The sequence below is a fragment of the Sus scrofa genome, chromosome 8, assembly GCF_000003025.6.
Source record: "Sus scrofa isolate TJ Tabasco breed Duroc chromosome 8, Sscrofa11.1, whole genome shotgun sequence".
In the NCBI taxonomy this organism is placed as follows: Eukaryota; Metazoa; Chordata; class Mammalia; order Artiodactyla; family Suidae; genus Sus; species Sus scrofa.
The window spans coordinates 38,770,692-38,795,511 of NC_010450.4; the positions used below are offsets into that span (position 1 = coordinate 38,770,692).

A 24,820-nucleotide genomic window follows, 5' to 3' on the forward strand; every position below is an offset into this window, starting at 1 on the left:
AGGTGTGCTAGTTCTAAATTTAGGCCTAAATAGACCTGTGTGTTCCCACCTAGGTCTCTATGATCATAAGAACATGCCTGGTAGTAGTTATAGAGTTAGAGCCCCATAATAAACCTCTTACTCTACCATTCAGAGCAATTCTGCTTTTCTATCAAACTCCAATACAGAAACTGGGCAGCTGCTGTAACAAAAACCTGAAACATGTGACATTGGTTTGGGAAACAAGAGGCAGATGGATACTGGCAGCACCTTGAGCGGGTTGTTAGTGAAAACCTAAAGGGCCTGGAGGAGGGTGTTACAGAAGCCTAAGGAGCTTCCAAAGAGGCTGTCAAGAAGGGAATACAGGAGTTCCCATCGTGGTGCAGTGGAAATGAGTCCGCCTAGGAACCATGAGGTTTTGGGTTCGATCCCTGGCCTCACTCATGTGGGTTAAGGATCTGGCGTTGCCGTGAGCTGTGGTGTAGGTCGCAGACACGGCTCGGATCTGGTGTTGCTGTGGCTGTGGGATATGCTGGCAGCTGTAGCTCCGATTAGACCCCTAGCCTGGGAACCTCCGTATGCCATGGGTGCGGCCCTAAAAAGACAAAAGAGGGAATACAGGAAAGGAAAATGTTATTGGAAGAGACTGTGTAGTAGAGCTTAGCAAAACTGTTACCTGCGGTAAAATGGAAAATAAAACTACCTAAAAAATCTAATCTAGTCACAATTTCTGGGCAGTGCTGAGTGCCACCTGGCTTTTTTTTTTTTTATCATGAAAGTACTCTTTCTTATGCACTTAGGACCACCTTGGTGATGACTGCTGGCAACTGCTAAATGCTAACAGACCAATGTTGCTCCTTTAATGTCTTCCTGCAAAACCCTGCTTCCTGATATATACAACAGATAATGCAGCAAACTCTTCAAGATTTCTTGGATGACATTGCAGCTTTTTTTTTCTTTATTGATTTTCTTTCACATTAAGATCACTGTGATAAACTACTTCAATAAAAAACTTATCCACTTAGGAAGATCAGAGCACAAACCATAAACCCAGTGGAAGTCAGAAGGACTATGAAGCTGTCAGCAATAAAAACAGTGTTCCCTTTTCAACAGTAATAGCTTCATCTTTTCCCACTACTGAGATGCTGATTTTTTTTTTTTTTTTTGCCTTTTAGGGCCGCACCCACGGCACACAGAGGTTCCCAGGCTAGGGGCCCAATTGGAGCTGCAGCTGCCAGCCTACACCACAGCCACAGCAACACAGGATCTGAGCCGTGTCTGCGACACGTATATGTATTTGTGTGTGTGTGTGTATAAAAGTGGTGACACATATCTAAAGCATTTTCCTGAGAAAATGCAAAGATGCAAGAGACGTTTTCAGATAGGGCTCAGACAACGTGTCACAAGATGAAATGTCCCCAGTGGCAGAATTTGTTTTCATTCCAAAAACCTAGCAGGAGACTAGGAATTCAACGCTTGGGGTTGGATTGGCTGCTTCGAGCTCACTTGGAGCCCTGAGCTCTATCTACCATTCTCTGATTAATTCTTCCAGTGATTCCTTCCAGAAGTATGTAAACTGTTCCTTGGGAGGAGGGACGTTTTGGGAAGCTGTTTATTCTTTCAGGCCACCAGCAGAATATAAAAGAACCCAGTTCCTGAGTGCTGACCATGAGCATGTACCCATTAGCTAAGCACATAACCTAAAACTACGGGTTTTTCTAAAACTTTACCATACTGATAAGCCAGTCACCCGGATCACCAAGAGGACATGATTCATACTGTGACTCCTTCAAGTGAAATACCTTTCATTAGGTTCAAAAATGTTGGCCCCTATGTTTTAGAAAGCACTTGTCATAGACGCAATCTTTCTCGCTTTGTATTTTAACCTCCATACGTGTTGGTTTTCCTCGAGGCATGACTTCCCAAGTTTCTCGACATTCATTCCTGTCTTCTATCTGAGATCTTAAAACCTGAACAAAAACAGAATGAAAGAATGGCTGGGGGGAATGGATGGATAAAAGAAGACTCTAAATTCTTTTTCAATTTTTTATTAAAGCGCAGTCGATGTACAACATTGTGTCAATTTCTGCTGTAGAGCAAAGTGACCCGGTTGTACATATATACACATTCTTTTCCTCATATTATCTTCCATTATGTTCTATCACAAGGGATTGGGTATAGTTCCCCGTGCTGTACAATAGGACCTCATTGCTTAGCCACTCTAAATGTAACAGTATGCATCTACTAATCTCAAACTCCCAGCCCATCCCACTTCCTCCCCCTTCCCCTTGGCAACCACAAGTCTCTTCTCCATGTCTGAGTCTGCTTCTGTTCTATAGATAGGTTCATTTGTGCCATATATTAGATTTCACAAATAATGGTATTTGTCTTTCTCATTCTGAACTACTTCACTCAGTATGAGAATCTCTAGTTGCATCCATGTTGCTGCAAATGGCATTCTTTCATTCTTTTTTATGGCTGAGTAGTATTCCACCGTGTATATGCACCACATCTTTTTAATTAAATTCTTTTACTTAGCTGTAAGCAAGTTAAACTGCAACATGATTTCTTTTGGTGTGTGAATATTCCCAAGATAGTCTTAAATAGCAGAAAAACATGTAATGATCAATTGAGAATCAACAGGAAAGCATTTCAGGAGAGAGAATCACAATGTTTCTGTTCCATTATAAGTATATTATTTTAAAGAATACTTGACATTTTAGAGGTGTAAAAATTCAGAGATTTTTAGAAACTTCAAAGCCCATAGACAGTATTTAGGAAGCTGAGGGCTGTGAACTTCCCTCCTCACTTAATCCATGCTTTATTTTACATTCCTCACAGGTAAGCAGGCAGTGCCTAGAATAGAAGCAAAAATGGTGATTGGTACTTTGACATTGAAAGCTCTAGTCTGAATACAGTATTATTTAGAGGTATTTTCTAAGCTAAAGTTGTAAAGCCTAATGTTTTTCTTTTTTGGCCATGCAGCAATACATGGAGTTCTCGGGCCAGGTATCAGAGCAGAGCTATAGTTGTGACCTAAGCTGCAGCTGTGGCAACACTGGATCTTTAACCCACTGTTCCGAGCTGGGGATTGAATCTGCATCCCAGTGCTCCCAAGATGCCACCAATCCACAGTGGGATCTCCAAGCCTAATTTTCTTCAGGCATAACAGGAGCTGTTCCCTAGTTTCAGACTCCCTGAATTTCATCCACAAAAAGGCCCACAGTGATCTTCTTGTTTGATGTGGTTTTCACCATGTCATATTGCCTCTCAAACAGAAGCCACTGTGACAAGTGAGGAGTCTTTAGAGAAATGTGTCCCAAGACTAGTCCTATAATACCATGGTAGAAATAGCTATTATTTACTGTGTATTTACTGTGTGTCATAAACAATCATTTCTATTCCTTACGACACTCCATGAAAATGATTCTGATCATCATTTTATACAGATGAGAAAACTGAAGATTCAAAAGTTAAAGAAACTCAACCAAGATCACACAGCTTCATAAGTAAGCAGCTAGAACTGATTTTGAACCCAGAGACTCTAACAGCAGAGGTAATGCTGCTGCCTCCCATGTCCTACTGTATCCCCTAATGAGAATCACAATTTATATTAATGGTGTAAAGGCTATTACACTAAAGAACTAAAGAAGTCCTGTAATAAAGAGCCCTGTTTAAATTTGTGTAACCCCGAGAAGGTAAAAACCGTGATTAAGGCATCCTTTAGAGACTTGCACAATGCCTTGAACATAGTAAGTGCTTCCAGAATGTTTGCTGAGCAAAAGAAATAGGTAACTAAGTTTAATCATAAATAATTGGAGTTCTCATTGTGGCTCAGGGGGTTATAAACCCAACTGCTATCCATGAGGATATAGGTTTGATCCCTGGCCTTGCTCAGTCAGTTAAGGATCCAGTGTAGCTATGAGCTGTGATGTAGGGTCGCAGACATGGCTCAGATTCCTCATTGCTGTGACTGTGGTGTAGGTTGGCAGCCGTAGCTCCAATTAGACCCCTACCTAGCCTGGGGACTTCCATGTGTCACAGGTGTAGCCCTAAAAAAAAAAAAAAAGAAAAAAATTATTATTGAAATTGAATAGCAGCAACTCAAACTTGGAGGTTATTTTCCAACATATGAATGTTAAAACTGTTCAATACTATAAATGGTGAACAATCTTTTGTTTACTTGTTTTTTGTTTTTGTTTTTTTTGGCCATGCCTATGGCATTCGAAAGTTCCTGGGGCAGTGACTGAACCCATGCCACGGCAGCTACCCAAGCCATTGCAATGACAACACTGGATCCTTAACCCACTGTGCCACAAGGGAACACCATTGTTTACTTTCTAATAATTATCTTTAGTACAATCCCTCAGTCAGACAGAGTACACACCTGTTATGCCCTGGACCAAAACCAGCACCACGCAGCTGACCTTCAAAGGAATGGAATTTACTCTGGCACACTCTTATGTATGATGCCTTTCCAAGGCCAAATCCCAAGATACCAGCAACTGTAAAAGCAGGTTAGGAAAGATAAGTCATTTAAAGGTTTGGAATCTCCTCCTTTAATTATCTTTTAGAACTTTATTAGCAGCAGTAATTTTTCTTCAAAAGGACTTTGATAAATCAATGAACAAAAGCTCTGGAAATGAAGCACCCTATTAAAGAACAGGATTAAGCAGGATTAAGAACTGGAGACTTTTCGACCTCTTCAGGGTTTTTTTGGTTTTTTTTATTTTTGTCTTTTTAGGACCACACCGGAGGCATGTGGAGGTTCCCAGGCTGAGCATTAGGGATTTCGCTTAGTCCTCTTTAAAGCCTGGGCGGGAGTTCCTTTTGTGGATTAGCAGTTTAACGAACTGGACTAGGATCCATGAGGATTTGGGTTTGATCCCTTGCCCCACTCAGTGGGTTAAGGATCTGTCATTGCCATGAGCTGTGGTGTAGGTCGAAGATGCAGTTCGCATTCGACCCCCAGCCTTGGAACTTCCATATACTGTGGGTGTGGCCCTAAAATAGACAAACAAACAAAACCAGAACAAAACATTCATTTATTTATGTCCGTTATAGAAAATATTTGGAAAAGACTGAGAAAGAGTCTCAGTCTTTCTCAGTCTCAAAAAGAAGAGAATTAAAATCCCTAGTGGCCTATCATTCAGAGGCTCTGCTGTCAATGTCCTTTAGAACATCCTGCCAGGCCCTCTTCGGCCAAGCTTTTTTTTTTTTTAATGGCCGCACCCGAGGCATATGGTGGTTCCCAGGCTAGGGGTCAGATCAGAGCTGTAGCCACTGGTCTACACCACAGCCACAGCAACACAGGATCTAAGCCATGTCTGCAACCTACACCACAGCTCACAGCAATACTGGATTTTTAATCCCACTGAGTGAGGCCAGAGATTGAACCTGCATCCTCATGGATGCTAGTCAGATTTGTTTCCACTGAGCCACGACAGGAACTCCCATCCAGGCTTTAAAGAGGGCCAAAAGCTTAGCTTTCTATCAGAAAATGTTGAAGGAACTAAAACCTGTAATGTGGCAAAAAACAGAGAATGGCTTTTCAGAGAGTCAATGCAGGCAGTCTGGCTAACCTGCCATTCTTATCTCCAGTTGCTGTAAACATCTGCTTTTTAAAAATTTTGTCTTTGACTTACGTGCAACTTTAGGCAATGATCCAAACCTCGGGTTAGCTGCCAAATAACCTAAGAAGTAATGTATAAATATAGTATTAATTCAGTTTATAACTTAATTAAATTTATAAAGTAAAAAGAAGTCTTCAAAATGTGTTTGTTTTTTTTTTTCTTTTCTGTTTTAGGACTGCACCCTTGGCATATAGAAATTCCCAGGCTAGGGGTGGAATGGGAGCTACAGCCGCCGGCCTTTGCCACAGCCACAGCCGCACCAAATCTGAGTGGCATCTGAAAACTACGCCGCAGCTCAATGGCAACACTGGATCCTTAACCCACTGAGCGAGGCCAGGGATTGAACCCGCGTCATTGTGGATACTAGTTAGGTTTGTGCTGAGCTACAACGGGAACTCCATGGGCCTCTTTTATAAGAGCACTAACCCCATGCCTGAAGGCTTCACTCTTATGACCTAATCACCTACAAAGGCCCCACCTCCTAATACCATCACCCTGGGCTTTAGGATCCCAGTATGTGAATGGGGAGGGGTACAAATATTCAGACCCCAGCACAGGGCTAAATCCAGGGGTCAGCAGAGCTGATTCCTTCCTTTCTGGAGCTCTGAGGTTTCTTGCCTTTCTAGCTTCTAGAGGCCACTCGTTCCTTGCCTCATGGTCGATTTCTCCACCTCCAAAGTCTGTAATGTTGAGCTGAGTCCTTCTCAAACTACCATCTCTTTGGTTCTATCTTCTGATCCACTCTCACTTTCAAGAAACCTTTTTTTTTTTTTTTTTTGTCTTTTTGCCTTTTCTAGGGCTGCACCTGGGGCATATGGAGGTTCCCAGGCTAGGGGTCTAATTGGAGCTGTAGCTGCCGGCCTACACCACAGACACAGCAACACCAGATATCCTTAACCCACTGAGCAAGCCCAGGGATCGAACCCGAAACCTCATGGTTCCTAGTCAGATTCATTAACCACTGAGCCACGACAGAAACTCCTTAAGGAACCTTTTGATCACACTGGGCCCATCTGGATAATCCAGAATAATCTCCTTATTTTAAGACCAGTTGATTAATGACCTTAATTCCACTGCAAATTTAATTTTCCTTTACTCTATAACCTGACATAGTCACTCATTCTTGGGAATAGCACATTTCAGGGTCGGGTGGAGGGGAGGGCATAGGCTAGAAATAGGTAAAAAACTGCATAAGTAAATCCTTCACCAAAAAATAAGTGATGTGTACCAAAAACTTGCAGGAGGACCACAGAGAACTGGATTCTCTTAAGTTAAATGATTATTATTGTTATTTTTGCTTTTTAGGGCCATACCCGTGGCATATGCAGGTTCCCAGGCTAGGGGCTGAATTGGAGCTATAGTTGCCGGCCACAGCCACAGCCACAACAGTGCCAGGTCCGAGCCGCGTCTGTGACCTACACCACAGCTCACGGCAATACAGGATCCTTAACCCACTGAGCAAGGCCAAGGATCAAACCCGCATCCTCATGGATCCTAGCCAGGTTTGTTAACTTCTGAGCCACGAAAGGAACTCCCTAAAGTTAAATTATTGAACAAATATTGAATCTTACCTTGGTGGACCAGCCCTTGGGTGATAAGCATGCTTACAAGAGAAAAAGGCAGAGCTGCGAAACAAAAACACCATCAATATTGGTATTTTACTTTATTTTTTTTTAATTTTAATTTTTATTTTTTTGGTCTTTTTGCCTTTTCTAGGGTGGTACCTGTGGCATATGGAGAGTCTCAGGCTGGGGGTCTAATCAGAGCTGTAGCTGCCGGCCTATTCTAGGACCACAGCAACGCGGGATCGGAGCCACGTCTGCAACCTACACCACAGCTCACGGCAACGTTGGATCCTTAACCCACTGAGCAAGACCAGGGATCGAACCCACAACCTCATGGTTCCTAGTCGGATTCGTTAACCACTGAGCCACGACGGGAACTCCTAGCAATGATTTTTAAAACCAGGCAAGTTAGCCTGGCAAAGGCAGTTTCTAGTTCTGTCAGAATGTGTCAAATGACTTCTTCCAAAGCACAGAGTAGTGAAAAGCATCCAGTTCTTCCTAGCAACCAAGCCAAATGAAATAGCAACCAATTTTTCCATTCAGATGTACCTGATGGTAGGCAAATGGGTCCTACTGAGATGTTAAACTACTAGGGCTTAATTAAATTACTCACTCATAGGTTGAGGAAATACTTCTAGCAGCACAATCAATAATGAGTAATGCATAGTGAACATCAATTTCTAAAGGGTGTTACTTCCAGGAGTTCCCTTCGTGGCTCAGTGGTTAATAAACCCGACTAGGATCCATGAAGATTTGGGTTCGATCCCTGGCCACTCTCAGTGGGATAAGAATGCGGTGTTGCTGTGAGCTGTGGTGTAGATCCCAGATGCAGCTTGGATCCCAGGTTGCTGTGGCTGTGGTGTAGGCTAGTGGCTGTATCTCTGATTCGACCCCTAGCCTGGGAACCTCCATATGCCGCAGGTGTGGCCCTAAAAAGGCAAAAAAAAAAAAAATAGCGTTACTTCCAAAAACAAATTATACTGGATTTGAATGATTTAAGAAATCAAAACTAGGAGTTCCCTTGTGACACAGTGGCTTAAGGATCTGGCCTTGTCACTGCAGTGGCTTGGGTCTGCAGGGTTCGATCCCTGGCCGGAGAATTTCCACATGACGCAGATGTGGCCAAAAAGAAAACAAAATAAAAACAAAAAGGGGGGGTTAATTTAAAAAAATCAAAATGAGTATTTCAAAGTATAAATTATCCCTATGCCAGCAATACTGCGAAACATTGGGACAGTATCTATAGGCTCTATTATGATATTTGCAAGTGACAAATCAGGAAAAAACTGGATGGGACCTTAATGCACAGCCTGAATGCATACCCTTGTCTTATATAAAGCAGGCCCAGAAAGAAGAGACCTGGCAGAAAAGACTATTTCAAGACATTGGAAGGTAAATATTAACAGAAAGCTGCCACTTTTCATTCCATTCCACAAATATTTAACCGCTATTTTTTTATGCATGAAGCTCTGTGTTTGGCTCTGGGAGGGAGCAATGAACCTGACCCTGATGATGATTAGAGTCCAGTGGGATTTAGGCAGGTTTACTCTTTCAAGAAATTCTAAATAACACTCTTGGTACACGTTCTCGGTGAAATGAAGAAAAGTGCTATCTATGTGTGCATCACTTTTGGCTAAAGGGAGTAAACTCCTAAATCAGATATTATCCCTGCCCTTTTTTTTTTGTCTTTCCTAGGGCTGCACTCTGGGCATATGGAGGTCCCCAGGCTAGGGGTCAAATCGGAGCTGTAGCCGCCAGCCTATGCCAGAGCCACAGCAATGTGGGATCTGAGCCTTGTCTGTGACCTACACCACAGCTCACAGCAACTCTGGATCCTTAAGTCACTGAGCGAGGCTGGGGATAGAACCGGCAACCTCACGGTTCTTAGTCAGATTTGTTAACCACTGAGCCATAAACGGGAACTCCCCTATCCCTGCCTTTAAAAGGGTCTCAATATGGATATAAATTCCAAGTAGCCTTGAAGGAATTATGTTCCTTCAAGGAATTATTTAAAGTCCTGTAACCAAGCTTGTGCCCTGTGGGTCTCTTGGACACACCAGCATTTCTGGGTCCTCCATTTCTTGTTTTTAGGGAATAAGCCTCAGCCTCCATGACCTTCCCTGAGTTCCAAAGGCCAGGGGCTAATCAGGGGAGGGAGGGGATGCAGAGACCAGGGAGCAGCAGTCCAGAGACAATACTGCAGCCTTGGGACAGGGTCCCGGTTCCTTTTCAAGGAATATACATAACAACAGCTTTGAGCCTTTCTGCGGAACTAAAACCCCCAACAAATGGAAGATCTACTTGATGCAGCATCCTTCATTCTGGGAAGAAGGAGGACCACCAGAACCAGTCCTGGGGCCACGAGACACCAGCTTTGAAAGACAATGCAAGCTTGCCTCCGACGTGAGCCTTATCTAGGGCCCTGTTTGCCACTCCCCAAACTATAAAACCACCTCCTAATCTCTCCCAAGGGGGGCACAGTCTTTAAGGCATTAGCCTACTGTGGCCCCCCTTTGCCTGGCAAAGCAATAAAGCTATCTTTTTCTTCTTCACCCAAAACTCTATCTCTGAGTTTCTATTAAGCAACAGGGGACAGAGGCCGAGTTTCAGCAAAAGGCCCTACTCAAAAATAGATCATTACCGTAATTACACTATGATACTTAGGCAGAATTAGAGTGTTAACAAAGACTCAGAGGAGTGAGATTACCTCTCTTCCAGAAACTTTCCTCTTGACATTCCCGGATTATCTTTGAAATCTCTGCTCTGTGGATGTGCAGCTTTGATTTTGGACAAAACAACAGACTCTGCAAAGAAAGTCACGTGGTGAGTTGGCTGAAATCATCAGAAAAGCATCTGCCCTGCTTTTCCAGGAGGAGGGCAAGGAGGTCTCTTCACTCAGGTCGCACAGCGTGTGTTCTGTCCTGGCCGCCCGCACAGAGTGATGGCCAGTTTCAGCCAGTGCTTTCTAGCTGTGAACGCTGGATGGACTTAAGCAAGAGAAGAATCACAGCTGGAGAGGCAAAGATTCACTGACTATGGAGCATGAAGCAGGTATCTGGTTGGACTGCATTACTGATAGGGATGGAGTAGGCATTGGCAGTTGCGGAAGTCCCAAAAAGGGACCACAGATAGAGAGGGAAACCTAGGGGACTTTGGGAGACCACTGTAAGTTAATAATTAATCAAGAGGGCCATCAGAACAACGCAGGTTTGCTTGACTAGTGGGGCACAGGATATGCCTCAGGTCACTGGGTGGGGGATGGGGTGAGTTCTGCCTCCAGGTTCAGACCAAGGGCAGGGGTTTAAGGACCACCTTTCTGCTGATTTGAAAGCACCATGATGGCCCTAGTTTGACTTTATAGGGTCAAATATGGATACTAAGGAGGAGCTGTTACGTGAAGAAAGAAGAAGAGGCTGTCTTCCCCCCACCCCTCCAGACCCCTTGGATGATAAAACTGTAGCCCACTGGATCCTCAGGGCAGAGCTTCCTTGCCTACTAGCTTGCATCTCTCACTAGCGTCCTATCTTAATAAATCTGTTTCTTGCCTATCACTTTGCCTCTTACTAATTCCTTCTGCGCAGAGGCATAAAGAACCTGAACCTCAGTAAGTCCAGACACCGGGTGAATGATTCTAACTTAAAACTGTGGGTTCAAGGCCCAATCTGTGTCCTGGCTAGGTTCAAGCCATTAGTGCTGTCAGTTTCATTACTGCTGAGGCCACATTTCCTTTCTTAGCTCCAGCCTCTGCAGTTCATGATGCCTGAAGTGCTACTCACTCCTTTTGCCTACCTGGACTCCTTAAGGATGCTTCCTGGAGTTCCCACTGTGGCTCAGAGGAAACGAATCTGACTGGCATCCATGAGGATGCAGGTTCAAACCCTGGCCTTGCTCAGTGGGTTAAGGATTGGTGTTGCCGTGAGCTGTGGTGCAAGTCGCAGACATGGCTTGAATCTGGCATTGCTGTGGCTGTGGTATAGGCCGGCGGCTGCAGCTCCAATTCAACCCCTAGCCTGGGAACCTCCACATGCTGCTGGTACAGCCCTAAAAAGACCAAAAAAAGAAAAAAAGACTTCTCCTACAGCATAATATTTACACATCTGATCACATTCAGAGCAGTGTATTATAAGTTATATATTTATAGATCTGTATTCCAATTTACCTATTTATACTTCAGTATGCATTTTTAGACTGTGAAGTTAGTCTAAAAATTTATAAAAATTATATTTATATATTTATTTATTTATTGGCCATGCCCACATGTGGAAGTTCCCAGGCCAGGGACTGAACCTGCACCACTGTAATGACAACATCAGATCCTTAACCCACTTAGCGAACAGGGAACTCCTTTATTTTTTAAATTTTACTGATGTATACTTGATTCGAAATGTTGAATTAATTTCTCCTGTAGACCAAAGTGACTGAGTTATACATATATTTATATACATATATATACACACACATCCTTTTTCATTATGGGTCATCACAGGATATTGAATATAGTTCCCTCTGCTATACCATAGGATCTTGTTGTTAATGCATCCTACACATGCTAGTTTGCATCTACTAATCCCAAACTCCCAGTCCTTCCCTCTCCCAACCACCCTCCCCTTGTCAGCCACAAATCTGTTATCGGTGAACAGACTACTTTTTATTTTTCTACATAACTTTACTTTTTTTTTTTTTTTTTTTTTTTTTTGTCTCTTTGCCTTTTCTAGGGCTTCTCCCACGGCATATGGAGGTTTCCAGGCTAGGGGGTTGAATGGGAGCTGCAGCTGCCGGCCTGTGCCACAGCCAGAGCAACTCGAGATCCTTAACCCACTGAGCAAGGCCAGGGATCGAACCTGCAACCTCCTGGTTCCTAGTCAGATTTGTTAACCACTGCGCCACGACGGGAACTCCATAACTTTACTTTCTATCTTAACAGGGTTTTTTTAAACACATGAATAAATGGCCTGTGAATAATTTCTGGTGGAAGTATTGACATGGTTGACATAACTATTTTTACTAGTTCTATGGCATTTTTCTCATGTTGAAATGCTATAATCTGGACTAACTCCCATCTTTTATGATCCCTCCTGTTTTGTAGGTACATATGTATTCACTTCCTCTCATTCACATTCTCATTCTCTGCCCATCACTGCCATTCGGGGTACTGAATGTGCATCTTTCGTTTGTATATATGCTTGCAAAATGGTCACTCTTTGGGGTGCACGCACCTTTGACTTCAAATGGCATTGTTCTAAATATTTGATTTTATTTTAAAAAATGTTTTCAAGTCAGCTCTATGCTTTTAAGATCCATTCATGTTCATTGTAAATCAACTACAATAAAAAAAATTTTTTTAAAAAAGATCCATTCAGGAGTTCCCGTCGTGGCTCAGTGGTTAACAAATCTGACTAGGAACTATGAGGTTGCAGGTTCGATCCCTGGTCTTGCTCAGTGGGTTAAGGATCCAGCGTTGTTGTGAGCTGTGGTGTAGGTTGCAGACGCAGCTCGGAACCCACATTGCTGTGGCTCTGGCATAGGCTTGGCAACTACAGCTCCGATTAGACCCATAGCCTGGGAACCTCCATATGCCGCAGATGCGGCCCTAGGAAAAAAAAAAAGGCAAAAAGCCAAAAAAAAAAAAGATCCATTCATGTTGTTATATTTAGCTAATCCAGTTTCTAACTGCTGCATGATTCTCCAGGATGCTTCCACGTCCCTGCCACCAAATGTCTCTTTACAGACCCATATGAGAACATTTTTCAGGCATATGCATCCAGAAGTAAAATATAAGGCATGCATATTCCCAACTTGACAAAGTCTTACTAGAGGATGCACCAGTATCCACCCCCACCAGCAGCGTGCCTACAGCACCTGCGTAAGAGCAAGTCACGCTGGATTCCATGCAGGTTAGAGTAAAGAAAGGATTATGTATATTTGCTTTTGCACAGCAAAGGAAACCATTAAAAAAACAAAAAGACAGCCCAGAGAATGGGAGAAACTCTGCCAGTGATGCAACAGACAAGGGCCTAATCTCCAAAATATACAAACAACTCATGTAACTCAACAGCAAAACAAACCAAACAACCCAGGAGTTAACAAACCAGACTAGTATCCATGAAGATGTGGGGTCACTTCCTGGCCTCACTCAGTGGGTTAAGGATCCAGCATTGCCAGGCTGTGGTATAGTTCATAGATGCGGCTCGTATCCTGCACTGTTGTGGCTGTGGTGTAGCCCAGCAGCTACAGCTCCGATTGAACCTCTAGCCTGGGAACCTCCATGTGCCCTGCGGGTGCATCCCTAAAAAGACAAAAAACAAAAAAGCAAAGAAAAAAAAAATCCCAAAGAGCCCAAGTGAAAAATGGGCCTAAGAATGAAATAGACATTTTTCCAAAGAAGACATATGAATGGTCAACAGGCATAAGAAAAAATGCTCAATATCACTAATTATTAGCAAAATGCAAATCAAAACTACAATGAGGTACCACCCCACACCAGTCAGAATGGCCATCATTAATAAGTCCACAAATAACAAATGCTGGAGGAGGTGTGGACAAAAGGGAACCCTCCTACACTGGCAGTGGGAATGTAAATTGGTAAAACCGCAATAGAAAACAGTAAAGATGTTCCTCAGAAAACTAAATATAGAACTACCATAGGATTCAGCAATCCCACTCCTGGGCATATATCCTGACAAAACTTTCACTGAAAAAGATACATGCACCCCTATGTTCATAGCAGCACTCTTCACAATAGCCAAGACATGGAATTAGCCTAAATGTCCATCAACAGATGAATGGACTAAGAAGATGTAAATATACACAATGGAATACTACTCAGCCATAAAAAAGACAAACGAATGCCATTCACAGCAACAGGGATGGATCTAGAGACTCTCATACTAAGTGAAGTAAGCCAGAAAGAAAAAGACAAATACTATATGATATCACCTACTTGTGGAATCTAAAATATGGAATAGATAATCCTATCTTAAAAAACTCCAGGGAGTTCCCGTCATGGCGCAGTAGTTAACGAATCCGACCAGGAACCATGAGGTTGCGGGTTCGATCCCTGCCCTTGCTCAGTGGGTTAACGATCTGGCGTTGCCGTGAGCGGTGGTATAGGCTGCAGATGCAGCTCGGATCTCGCGTTGCTGTGGCTCTGGTGTAGGCCAGCGGCTGCAGCTCCAATTAGACCCCTAGCCTGGCCGCGGGAGCAGCCCAAGAAATGGCAAAATAAAAAGACAAAAAAGTAAATAAATAAAAATAAAAATAAATAAAAAAAAAACCCAAACAAACCAGAAACAGATTCTGGCCAAGAAGAGCAGACTTGGGGTTTCCAAGGAGGAAAGGGAAGGGAGTGGGATGGATGGGCATTTGGAGAGTTTTGTGGATGGAAACTCTTATATGTGCAATGGATGGGCACTGGGATCTTTCTGTACAGCACAGGGAAGTGTGTGTAATTGGGTCTCTTTGTTGTATAACAGAACTTGACAAAACATTGCAAATCAACTATACTTTAATAATAATAATAATAAATAAATAAATGTGAAAAAAAAAGAAAGGATTGTATAGGGAGTTCCCATTGTGGCTCAGTGGTAACAAATCTGACTAGTATCTATGAGGATGTGAGTTTGATCCCTGGCCTCACTCAGTGGGTAAAGGATCCCACATTGCCATGAGCTGCAGCATAGGTTGCAGATGCAGTTTGGATCTGGCATTGCTATGGCTGTGGTGTAGGCTGGAAGCTGTATCTTCCATTCAACCCTTAGCCTGGGAACTTCCATATGCCGCAGGTGTAACCCTAAAGAAGAAAAAGAAAAGAAGGGAAGGAAGGAAGAAAGAAAGAGCGAGAGAGAGAAAGAAAGTAAGAAAAAAAGACGGAGTTCTCATTGTGGCTCAGTGGAAATGAATCAGATTAGTGGACCTAGTTCGCTCCCTGGCCTTGCTCAGTGGGTTAAGGATCTGGTGTTGCTGTGGCTATGGCGTAGGCCAGTGGCTGCAGCTCCTATTAGACCTTGGGAACCTCCACATGCAGCAGGTGTGACCCTAAAAAAAAAAAAAAAAAAAAAGACAAAAAAGAGAAAGAGAGGTAGGAAGGGGAGGAAGGAAGGAAGGATTGTGTCACACCTGGCATTATCTGGTTTTCTAAAATTTAATAGTCTAATAGTTAAAAGCAATGTTTTATCATCTGATAACTAATGTGTTTGAGCATCCCTACATAGTCTTCAGCCAGACTGCCTTCTCTAGTGTTAGGCAGTTCCTGTAACTGGACCTGGGTTTTGATCTTTTGTTATTTAGTGGCTCACTCATATTTACTGTGGTAAAATACACATAACATAATATTTACTGTTTTAACCATTTTAAAGTACACAATTCATGGCATTAAATATATTCACAGTTATTGTGCAGTCATCATTCTTATCTAGGCCTAGAACTTTTTCATCATCCCAAAAGGGGATTCCATATTAATTCCCTCCTTCCTCCAACCACCTAGAACCACTAATCTGCTTTCTGTCTGTATGGATTTGCCTATTCTGGACATTTTATATAAATGATATAGCAGGTAACATTTTGTGGTTGGCTTCTTTTCCTTTCCACAATGTTTTCAACATACATCCAGGTTGTAGCATATATCTGTGTTTCATTTTTTCATGGCTCAATACTATTTCACTGTAGGACTAGAATGCATTTTGTTTATCCATCATCCGTTGATGGCCATTTGAGCTGTTTCCATCTTTTGGATATTGTGAATAATGCTGCTATGAACTTTCCTATACAAGCGTCTTTTTTTTGGGGGGGGGAGTCTTTTTAGGGCTGCACTGGTGGCATATGGAGGTTCCCAGGATAGGGGTCAAATTGGAGCTGCAGCTGCTCGCTTATGCCACAGCCACAGCAATGCAGGATCCGAGCCACATCTGCAACCTACACAGCTCATGGCAATGCTGGATCCTTAACCCACTGAAAGAGGCCAGGGATCAAACCTGCAACCTCATAGTTCCTAGTCGGATTTGTTTTTGCTGCACCATGATGGGAATTCCTACAAGTTTTCTTTTTGAACACCTGTTTTCAGTTCTGCTGGGCCATGTGGTAACTCTGTGTTTTACTTATTGAGGAACTGCCGAAGTGTTCTCCACAGGAGCTGCACCATTTTACAATCCTACCAACAATGTATGAGGTTTCCAATTTTTCCACATCCTTGTCAACACCTGTTATTTTCTGTTTTGTTTCACTGTTTTGTTTTTTTTTTTTGTCTTTTTGTCTTTAGTTGTTGTTGTTCTTGTTGTTGCTATTTCTTGGGCCGCTCTCGCGGCATATGGAGGTTCCCAGGCTAGGGGTCGAATCGGAGCTGTAGCCACCGGCCTACGCCAGAGCCACAGCAACGCAGGATCCGAGCCGCGTCTGCAACCTACACCACAGCTCACGGCAACGCCGGATCGTTAACCCACTGAGCAAGGGCAGGGACCGAACCCGCAACCTCATGGTTCCTAGTCGGATTCGTTAACCACTGCGCCACGACGGGAACTCCTGTTTCACTTTTTCAAATGAGCACAGTAAATGCTTAATTTATTTAAACTGAATAAACTAAATTGTTCCTGCCTTTGATTATGGTTGTACTAGTTGTTATGAAATGGTATTTCATTGTGGTTTTGATTTGCATTTGCCTAATGACAAATGACATTGAGCAACTTTTCATTTGAAGGCTGGGCATCTATACATCTTCTTTGGAGAAATACCTATTCAAGTTCTTTGCTCATTTTTTTAAAAAATTTAATTAAAAATTTTTTTTTACTCAATGAATTTATCACATCTGTAGTTGTACAATGATCATCACAATCCAATTTCACAGGATTTCTACTGCTTTTTAGGGCCACACTCGTGGCATTTGGAAATTCTCAGGCTAGGGGTCGAATTGGAGCTTCGTCTGCGACTTACACCACAGCTCATGGCAACACTGGATCCTTAACCCACTGAGTGGGGCCAGGGATCAAACCTGCTTCCTCATGGATACTAGTCAGGTTCATCACCACTGAGTCACACAATGGAACTCCTAAAAATAAATTTAACTTATATTTTCCTTACTATTAAAGTCACATTTGTGTTTCCTTGTTTGAGAATTACTTATGTAGGTCCTTTACTGTTTAGCTCTTGGAGTTTTAGTATTTTTCTTATTGACATGCAGCTCTTTGGCTTTTGAAGTTCACCTTGCCGATTTTGCCAATATTCTCCTTGGACTCTGTTTGTAGTAGATGTCAAAGTGGATGGCGATTACCACTTCTTTTCCCTGGGCCGGGCACTGTGTCAAGCATTTTACGTGTATGATGGTCAAGTGGAAGGACCGTGTGGCACCTGTGCCTTCAGCGCTCTATAAACAACCCAAGCAGGCACCCTCCGTCTTCTTTCTCTACAACTCCCCACACAGTGCACAGCACACGAAGCAGTGCCCAGGGTGAGTCACAGTGACCAGGGCAGGGGCTCTTCTTACTCGCCACTTATACTGGTTACCCCGCAAGCTTTCCTCCATACCCCAGTGTAAATATCTCATCTTGGTTTTGCCTGTGGCTGCGGCAGAAATAAGGAACACCTCTCTCCCTCCCCTCCCCCAAACTTACACACATGCACACATCCAGGGTCAGGGACAGTGACTGTCACAACTGCTGTGAGCCCTGCAGTCAAGACTGACACCCCTGCAGAGTGTCCCCAGGGAACTCAGGCGATCCTTTTCTGCAGAGCCATGAATGTTTTATGGCTCTCCATTTCACAGAGGCAACTCGGGTGTCTAAATTCTTTTCCTTGTGACCTGATATCATTTGTCTATTTGCCACTCCTCAACTTTGCTTCAATATCGTCTCCCTGATAAACCATTTTTCGCTTGAAAAGTTGATCCCAGAGAACATGAATTCTATTGACCCATCACAATACTTTCTCTTTTCTTCATGATGTGTCCCGGAAACACACAATATCTATTCTTAACAAGCTGAACAACTGTGCACCTATTAACACTTGGGTTCTCAACCTGGTGGCTAATTTAGGAAGCAAGGATGCTGCTATTCCAAACTGAACACTTGTCAGCAGCAATATCCTTAGTGTGATTAGTCTTGGTAACGGAAACATAAAAAATATGCCTCGTGGAACATAGATTCAATTAAGAGTTTTGCTCTGCTAAAGGAAACCTTTTCAGTCACTGATAACCTATGTAACAGTTAGTTATGCTGGATTCTATTTTTTTATTTTATTTTTTTTGTCTTTTTGCCTTTTCTGGGGCCGTTCCCGAGGCATATGGAGGTTCCCAGGCTAGGGGTCAAATCGGAGCTGTAGCCACCGGTCTACACCACAGCCACAGCAACTTGGGTTCTGAGCCTCGTCTGTGACCTACACCACAGCTCATAGCAACTGGATCCTTAACCCACTGAGCGAGGCCAGGGATTGAACCTGCATCCTTGTGCATTCTAGTTGGGTTCGTTAACCACTGCGCCATGAAGGGTACTCCCTATGCTGGATTCTAAACGGGGGAGAGTAAAGAAAGGATTTTGTAAATAAAAATTTTAAAGGCTCCTTTTCAAGGCAGCCAACAGCACATTTTTTCCTTTTCCATTCTATTTTCCCTGAACCCATCCAACAAAGTGCCAGACCAAAAAAATTAAGATGATTGGTCAAGAATGAGGTTTAAGGAAAGTTCTGTGTAACGTTCCTCTTCAGATGGCAGACTTTCAAATGAGAAATATACCTGCTTGCTAAGTGGTGGCAAATGGGGAGCTTTGTCTTGGTTTCCATCAGTAGATACTGCAGCCATGGTGACTTTGTCTTCGATTCTCTTCTGGTCAAGTGGACTCAGTTTCCTTGTTGACCCAACGTCTAAGGAAAGTAGAAGAGGGTCATGATGCTGTGACTGAATGTTTATGTCAGCTGTAAAAACCCCCTTAGGACCAGTTCACCTATTTGGAAAACTTATTTCCTCTTTCTTTCTTTGCTGCACCCATAGCATATGGAAGTTCCCCCGGCTAGGGGTCAAATTGGAGCTACAGCTGCTGGTCTACACCACAGCCACAGCAACATGGGATCCAAGATGCATCATGATCTACACCACAGCTCACGGCAACACCAGATCCTTCACCCACTGAGTGAGGCCAGGGATGGAACTTACATCTGCATGGACACTATGTCAGGTTCTTAACCCCCTGAGCCACAACGGGAACTCTGGAAAACTTACTTTCATTTTGTCATTAGTCTTAATCTCCAATCTCTTGCAAACTGGCTTTCTAATGCTCTTTCCCACCAGTATACACACATTAACTCACTGAGGGTGACAGATCAGAGGTATAGTGGAGTGAACTGTCACAAAAGGTGCAGCGAGGAGTTCCCGTCGTGGCGTAGTGGTTAGCGAATCCAACTAGGAACCATGAGGTTGCAGGTTCAATCCCTGGCTTTTCTCAGTGGGTTAAGGATCCGCCGTTGCCGTGAGCTGTGGTGTAGCTTGCAGATGCAGCTTGGATCCTGTGCTGCTGTGGTTCTGGTATAGACCAGTGGCTACAGCGCCGACTGGACCCCTGGCCTGGGAACCTCCATATGCCACGGGAGCGGCCCTAGAAATGGCAAAAAGCCAAAAGAAAAAAAAAAGGTGCAGGGAAATGTTTTACAACTTATAAATGTCCTAAAAAAAAAAGTTGCAATTCATTACAAAGTCATCAACTATACAAATATTTACTGAGTGTCTATTATGTGCCAGGCCAAAGGATACAGGGAGAAGACAAAAATCAGTGCTAAAGGAACTCACAGTCTACAGAGAAAGACAAGTCAGCAGTTACATGACATTCAAGGGATTTCCCTGGAGGCATGTATGGGTACTGAGAAAGGAAAGGGAGACTTGTTCTCTTTGGTCAGGTCCAAAGACGCCAAAGACTAAATAAGACCCTTGAACTTTCAAGAGCGTCTGTGGAGGGGTTCTCATTGTGGCTCAGCGGGTTCAGAACCCAACCAGTATCCATGAAAATGCAGGTTTGATCCCTGGCCTTGCTGAGTAAGTTAAGGATCCAGGGTTGCTGCTACTGTGGTGTAGGTTTCAGCTTCGGCTTAGATTTAATCCCTGGCCTGGGAACTTCCATATGCTGTGATTTCAGCCAACAAATAAAAATTAAAAAACAAACAAAGAGGGTCTGTGGAGGGTGGTTGGACTCCAGGGTCAGGAAGACCAGTTTGGAAGGTGCTGTAATAGTCCAGAGAAGGAAATGAAGCAACCTGAACCCAGAGACCCTTGTGGGAAGGCTAGAGGTGATAAATTTGCATCTGGAAATATTGGATTTGGATGCTTGTGAGGCACACACTGGAAACAGCCAGTAGGGATTAGAGTATTTGAGGTCTGGGGCCTGGAGTTACATACTAAGGATAGACTGGAAAGATGAATTTGGGAGTTGCCATCATTGAGATATAAATGAGGAAACATGAATACAATTGTCTAAAAAAAGTACTGGGGGAGTTCCCATAGTGGTGCCGCAGAAAACGAATGCTGACTAGGAACCATGAGGTTTCAGGTTCCATCCCTGGCCTTGCTCAATAGGTTAATGATCCAGCGTTGCCGTGAGCTGTGGTGTAGGTTGCAGTTGTGGCTCGGATCCCGCGTTGCTGTGGCTCTTGCGCTACAGCTCTGATTAGACCCCTAGCCTGGGAAACTCTGTATGTTGCAGGAGCGGTCCAAGAAATGGCAAAAGGATGGAAAAAAGAAAAAATGAAATAAAAAGAGTACTGGAGAATGTGAGCACTGAGGTCAAGGGAATTGCCAACAAGAGAAGAAAAACAACAAGCATGGACATGACTGACTAGGAATAGCTGGTGCAAAAGGGAGGGAGTTCCGGAAAGAGGGAATGAATCATCGATGTCACATGACTCAGAAAAGTGACTTGGCATTGACAGGCCTAATCCAGTGGACCATGCCCCCTACTCCATCCCCCAAACCACCAATGGCCACAGCCCTCTGGAGCTCTGTACTCTGTGACAACTACTGATTTCCCTGCAAAATGAGTATCTTTTCATACACGATTTTGTTTCCTTTACTAAGCTGCCAGGAATATGAGCCAAGGAGACACATATTGGTACCCAGTTTCACTTAGGGTGCCTAATAAATATTGTGGAGCAGCATGATGCCCTACGGTGGAAAGTTCTGGAATCAAAAAGACCTGAGTTGGGATCCTGGCTCTACTCCTTGCTAGCCCTTGCTTGGGGGCAAATGATTTAAAATTTCTGCGCCTCAGCTTTCTCAGCTGTTAAGTGCAGGGTATGGTCCTTGAGGGGCTGTTGCAAGGATGAGGGCTGAGGGCTGAGGATGAGGTCCCTAAAGTGGCAGCTCAGCACCGGGCAGTGTGTGAGTGGCAAAGGGCAACTGTCAGAGTCCTGGGCATCCTGTTTCTTGAGGCCCTCCAGGAAGTCGTTGCTGACTTAAGGCCAAATTAGATTCCCCTTGCTAATTAAGTTAGGCCATTTCGCAAATCAGGAAGCAGAGACACACCACAAATCAGGTTTGGTGGTCAAGTCCCCTCACGTGCAATTAGTCCACATCTATTTTTTTATTTTTGCTTTATTATTATTATTATTTTAGGGCTGCATGCGGCATATGGAGGTTCCCAGGCTAGGGGTCTAATCGGAGCTACAGCTGCCGGCCCAAGCCAGAGCCACAGCAACGCAGGATCTAAGCGGCGTCTTCAACCTACACCACAGCTCACGGCGACGCCAGATCCTTAACCCACTGAGCAAGGCCAGGGATTGAACCCTCAACCTCATGGTTCCTAGTCAGATTCGTTTCCACTGCGCCACGACGGGAATTGCAGTCCACATGTAAAGCAGGCTTCTCCCGGGTTTTGTCTTCTAGAAGCTGATCCCACCTCATACCCAGAGGGAGTCCCTCTGCTTCAACGGTAGTTGGGGGTGGGGTGACAGGAGTGCGGACAGGCGGGCAGAGGGAAGGAGTCGCTCAGTAGGACTGAGGGGGAGGTTGCTGGTGATTGGACCCACAACCAGAGCGGGGTGGCGGGACGGGGGTCGGTGAACTTTCGGGTCTAGGAGCAGGGGTAGAGAGGGGGAAGCCCGGAAGCAGCCTTCAGGAATCCGCTGCCATCCGCAGCCAGAGGCTGTCTGCGTGACCCTCGCCTGGGTCCAGCGAGAAGCGGTTGGGAGGGCCAGGCCGAGGACCTTCGTCCTGAGGAGCCTGTAAGTAATGCGGGCGGAGGAAGCCACCCCCTCTCGCCGTCCCTCCCGCTGTCACCGTGGTGGTGGTGGTGGGGGGGTGGGGGGGCATCTCACCTGCGGGTCTGAGGACCACCTAGCAGGCCGCGTCTCCTCAGCCAAACCAAGCTTATCTCACTGCGCGGCGGCAGCTGCAGACCGGATGCTCCCGCCCCCTGAAGCCCGCCTCCCGGGTTCCCGCCCCCGTCCCTCGCGACCCGCCGCCCCCGCTCCCCACCCCCTGCCCCTATCCCATGGTCCACGGTCCCCTTACTGCGCTGGCTTCCGAGCCCTCACCTGTCCCGCACGAGCGCCGGCTCCGTTCTGCCTCGTCCTCCTCTTGCTCCGCCTGCAGCGCCTTGCTCACTCGAGTGAGTCACTCTACAAGTGCATCCCATCCCCCACCTTGCAGTCCCCTTCTCTGTTGGTGGCATCGCACCCACACCCAACTGCCCAGGCTGAAACTGGCTCTTGTTAGAATCTCCCACCCCATCCCCAGTTCTTGTCCTGACACCTGGTAGGTTCTACCTCCTCTATGCCGTTCTAGTAACTCCTTTCCTCCGAAAAAGATCAGCGATAACCATTTATTGAACACCCTCCCTGGGCCAGGTGGCTACATCCACTTATCTGCAGATTTGTCTTTTATTTTATTTATTTATGTGAGGTATAATTGACATGTAAACTATATTAGTTTTAGGTGCACAGCATAGCAATTCAATAATTGTACACGTTTCAAAGTGATCACACAAGTCTAGTTAACTAACATCCCTCACCATACATAGTTGCCAAAAAAAAATCTCCCCCTTGGGATGAGACTTTTTTTTTTTTTTTTTTTGCTTTTTATGGCCACACCCAAGGTATGTGGAAGTTCCCAGGCTAGGGGTGGAATGAGAGCTGGAGCTGCCAGCCCACACCACAGCCACAGCAATGCCAGATCCTTAATCCCACTGAGCAGAGACAGGGATGGAACCTGCGTCCTCAAGGATAGAAGTCGGGTTCGTTAATGCTGAGCCACAATGGGAACGCCCAGGATGAGGACTTTAAAAATCTACTCTTAGCAACAATATACAATATAGTATCATTATCTATAGTCACCATGCTATAAATTACATCCCTGTGACTTATTATAACTGGAATTTTTCACCTTTGACTCCCTTCACTCATTTTGCCCACCCCCATGCAATGCTTTGTACAAGCTTTTAGGGTGAGTACTGTTATCTTTGTCTTAGGAAAGATAAGGCACCCGTGGCATATGGAGGTTCCCAGGCTAGGGGTCTAATGGGAGCTGTAGCTGCTGGCCTACGCCACAGCCACAGCAACTCGGGACCTGAGCCACATCTTCAACCCACACCACAGCTCACGGCAATGCCAGATCTTTAACCCACTGCGCGAGGCCAGGGATCAAACCCGAAAAACCTCATGGATTCTTTTTTTTTTTTTTTGTCCTTTTGTCTTTTGTCTTTTGTTGTTGTTGTTGTTGCTATTTCTTGGGCCGCTCCCGCGGCATATGGAGGTTCCCAGGCCAGGGAATCGGAGCTGTAGCCACCGGCCTACGCCAGAGCCACAGCAACTCGGGATCCGAGCCACATCTGCAACCTACACCACAGCTCACGGCAACGCCGGATCCTCAACCCACTGAGCAAGGCCAGGGATTGAACCTGCAACCTCATGGTTCCTAGTCGGATTCGTTAACCACTGCGCCACGACGGGAACTCCCGAAACCTCATGGATTCTAATCGTGTTCATTAACCACTGAGCCATGACGGGAACTCCTCTACTTTCCACTAGAATGTTCTAGTTAATTGTCTTCTTTTCTTTCTTCTTTTCTTTCTTTCTTTCTTTCCTTTTTTTTTGTTTTTTGTCTTTTTTTGTCATTTTTTGGGCTGCTCCCGCGGCATATGGGGGTTCCCAGGATAGGGGTCGAATCGGAGCTGTAGCCGCTGGCCTACGCCAGAGCCACAGCAACATGGGATCCGAGCCGCGTCTGTGACCTACACCATAGCTCATGGCAACTCCGGATCCTTAGCCCACTGAGCAAGGCCGGGGATTGAACCCGAAAACTCATGGTTCCTAGTCGGATTTGTTAGCCACTGAGCCACGACGGGAACTCTCTAGTTAATTGTCGTAAATAACTAGCAGTTACCAATATGCAATATGTATGAATTATATGAATTCACTACTTGGTACTGGTTGGACAAATCTGAGGTTCTCATGTATTGTTCTGTGTGCTTTCAGAGATAAAAGAGAAAAGACGTGGGTCCCTCTCACAGAGAATTTGTCACTTCTCAAAGAATTAGAATAAAATAAAATATCCTTGGCCCTAGAAGTAGATAACACTGAACAGAACCTTCCTAGGCTGTGTTTCAGCAGCCTACTAGGCCTTGGGATGGTGATCACAAAGTTGATTATTGCTGGCGAATGCTGTGAAAAATGTGGCTGATTTAG

The 24,820-nt window shown here is 44.6% G+C and overlaps 1 protein-coding gene and 1 long non-coding RNA gene across 4 annotated transcripts in view; one reads left to right on the top strand and one right to left on the bottom strand.

Moving 5' to 3' along the window:
- OCIAD2 (OCIA domain containing 2) lies at positions 590-22,820 on the bottom strand. Of its 3 annotated transcripts, none has more exons than XM_005666641.3 (7): positions 22,673-22,820; positions 18,891-19,018; positions 9,885-9,981; positions 7,184-7,237; positions 5,625-5,672; positions 4,367-4,484; positions 590-2,835 (listed from the first exon to the last, which is right to left on the bottom strand). In XM_005666641.3, the coding sequence occupies exons 2-7, from the start codon at positions 18,954-18,956 to the stop codon at positions 2,754-2,756; spliced, it is 465 nt and encodes a 154-aa protein (XP_005666698.1). In that variant the 5' UTR covers positions 18,957-19,018; positions 22,673-22,820; the 3' UTR covers positions 590-2,753. The 3 variants fall into 3 exon arrangements, with proteins under 3 accessions (XP_005666698.1, XP_005666697.1, XP_013834120.1); XM_005666640.2 differs by having other exon boundaries at positions 22,454-22,679; XM_013978666.2 differs by lacking the exons at positions 9,885-9,981; positions 22,673-22,820 and having other exon boundaries at positions 2,382-2,835.
- Positions 21,923-24,820, top strand: part of LOC110262085 — a 34,730-nt gene continuing 31,832 nt past the window's right edge. Inside the window, exon 1 of the long non-coding RNA XR_002346630.1 lies at positions 21,923-22,360. This is a non-coding gene — a long non-coding RNA (uncharacterized LOC110262085). The remainder of the gene's footprint in view (positions 22,361-24,820) is intronic.

Bases quoted from the DNA above. Each gene is read 5' to 3' on its own strand.
- OCIAD2 (XM_005666641.3), bottom strand. From the start codon at position 18,956: ATGGCTGCAGTATCTACTGATGGAAACCAAGACAAAGCTCCCCATTTG. The intron at 4,485-5,624 runs GTAAGTCAAAGA...CTGCTTTTACAG, and splicing joins ATCATTGCCTAAAGTTGCAC to TTGCTGGTATCTTGGGATTT. The intron at 2,836-4,366 runs GTGTGTACTCTG...CTTCTATTCTAG, and splicing joins TTTGGTCCAGGGCATAACAG to GCACTGCCTGCTTACCTGTG.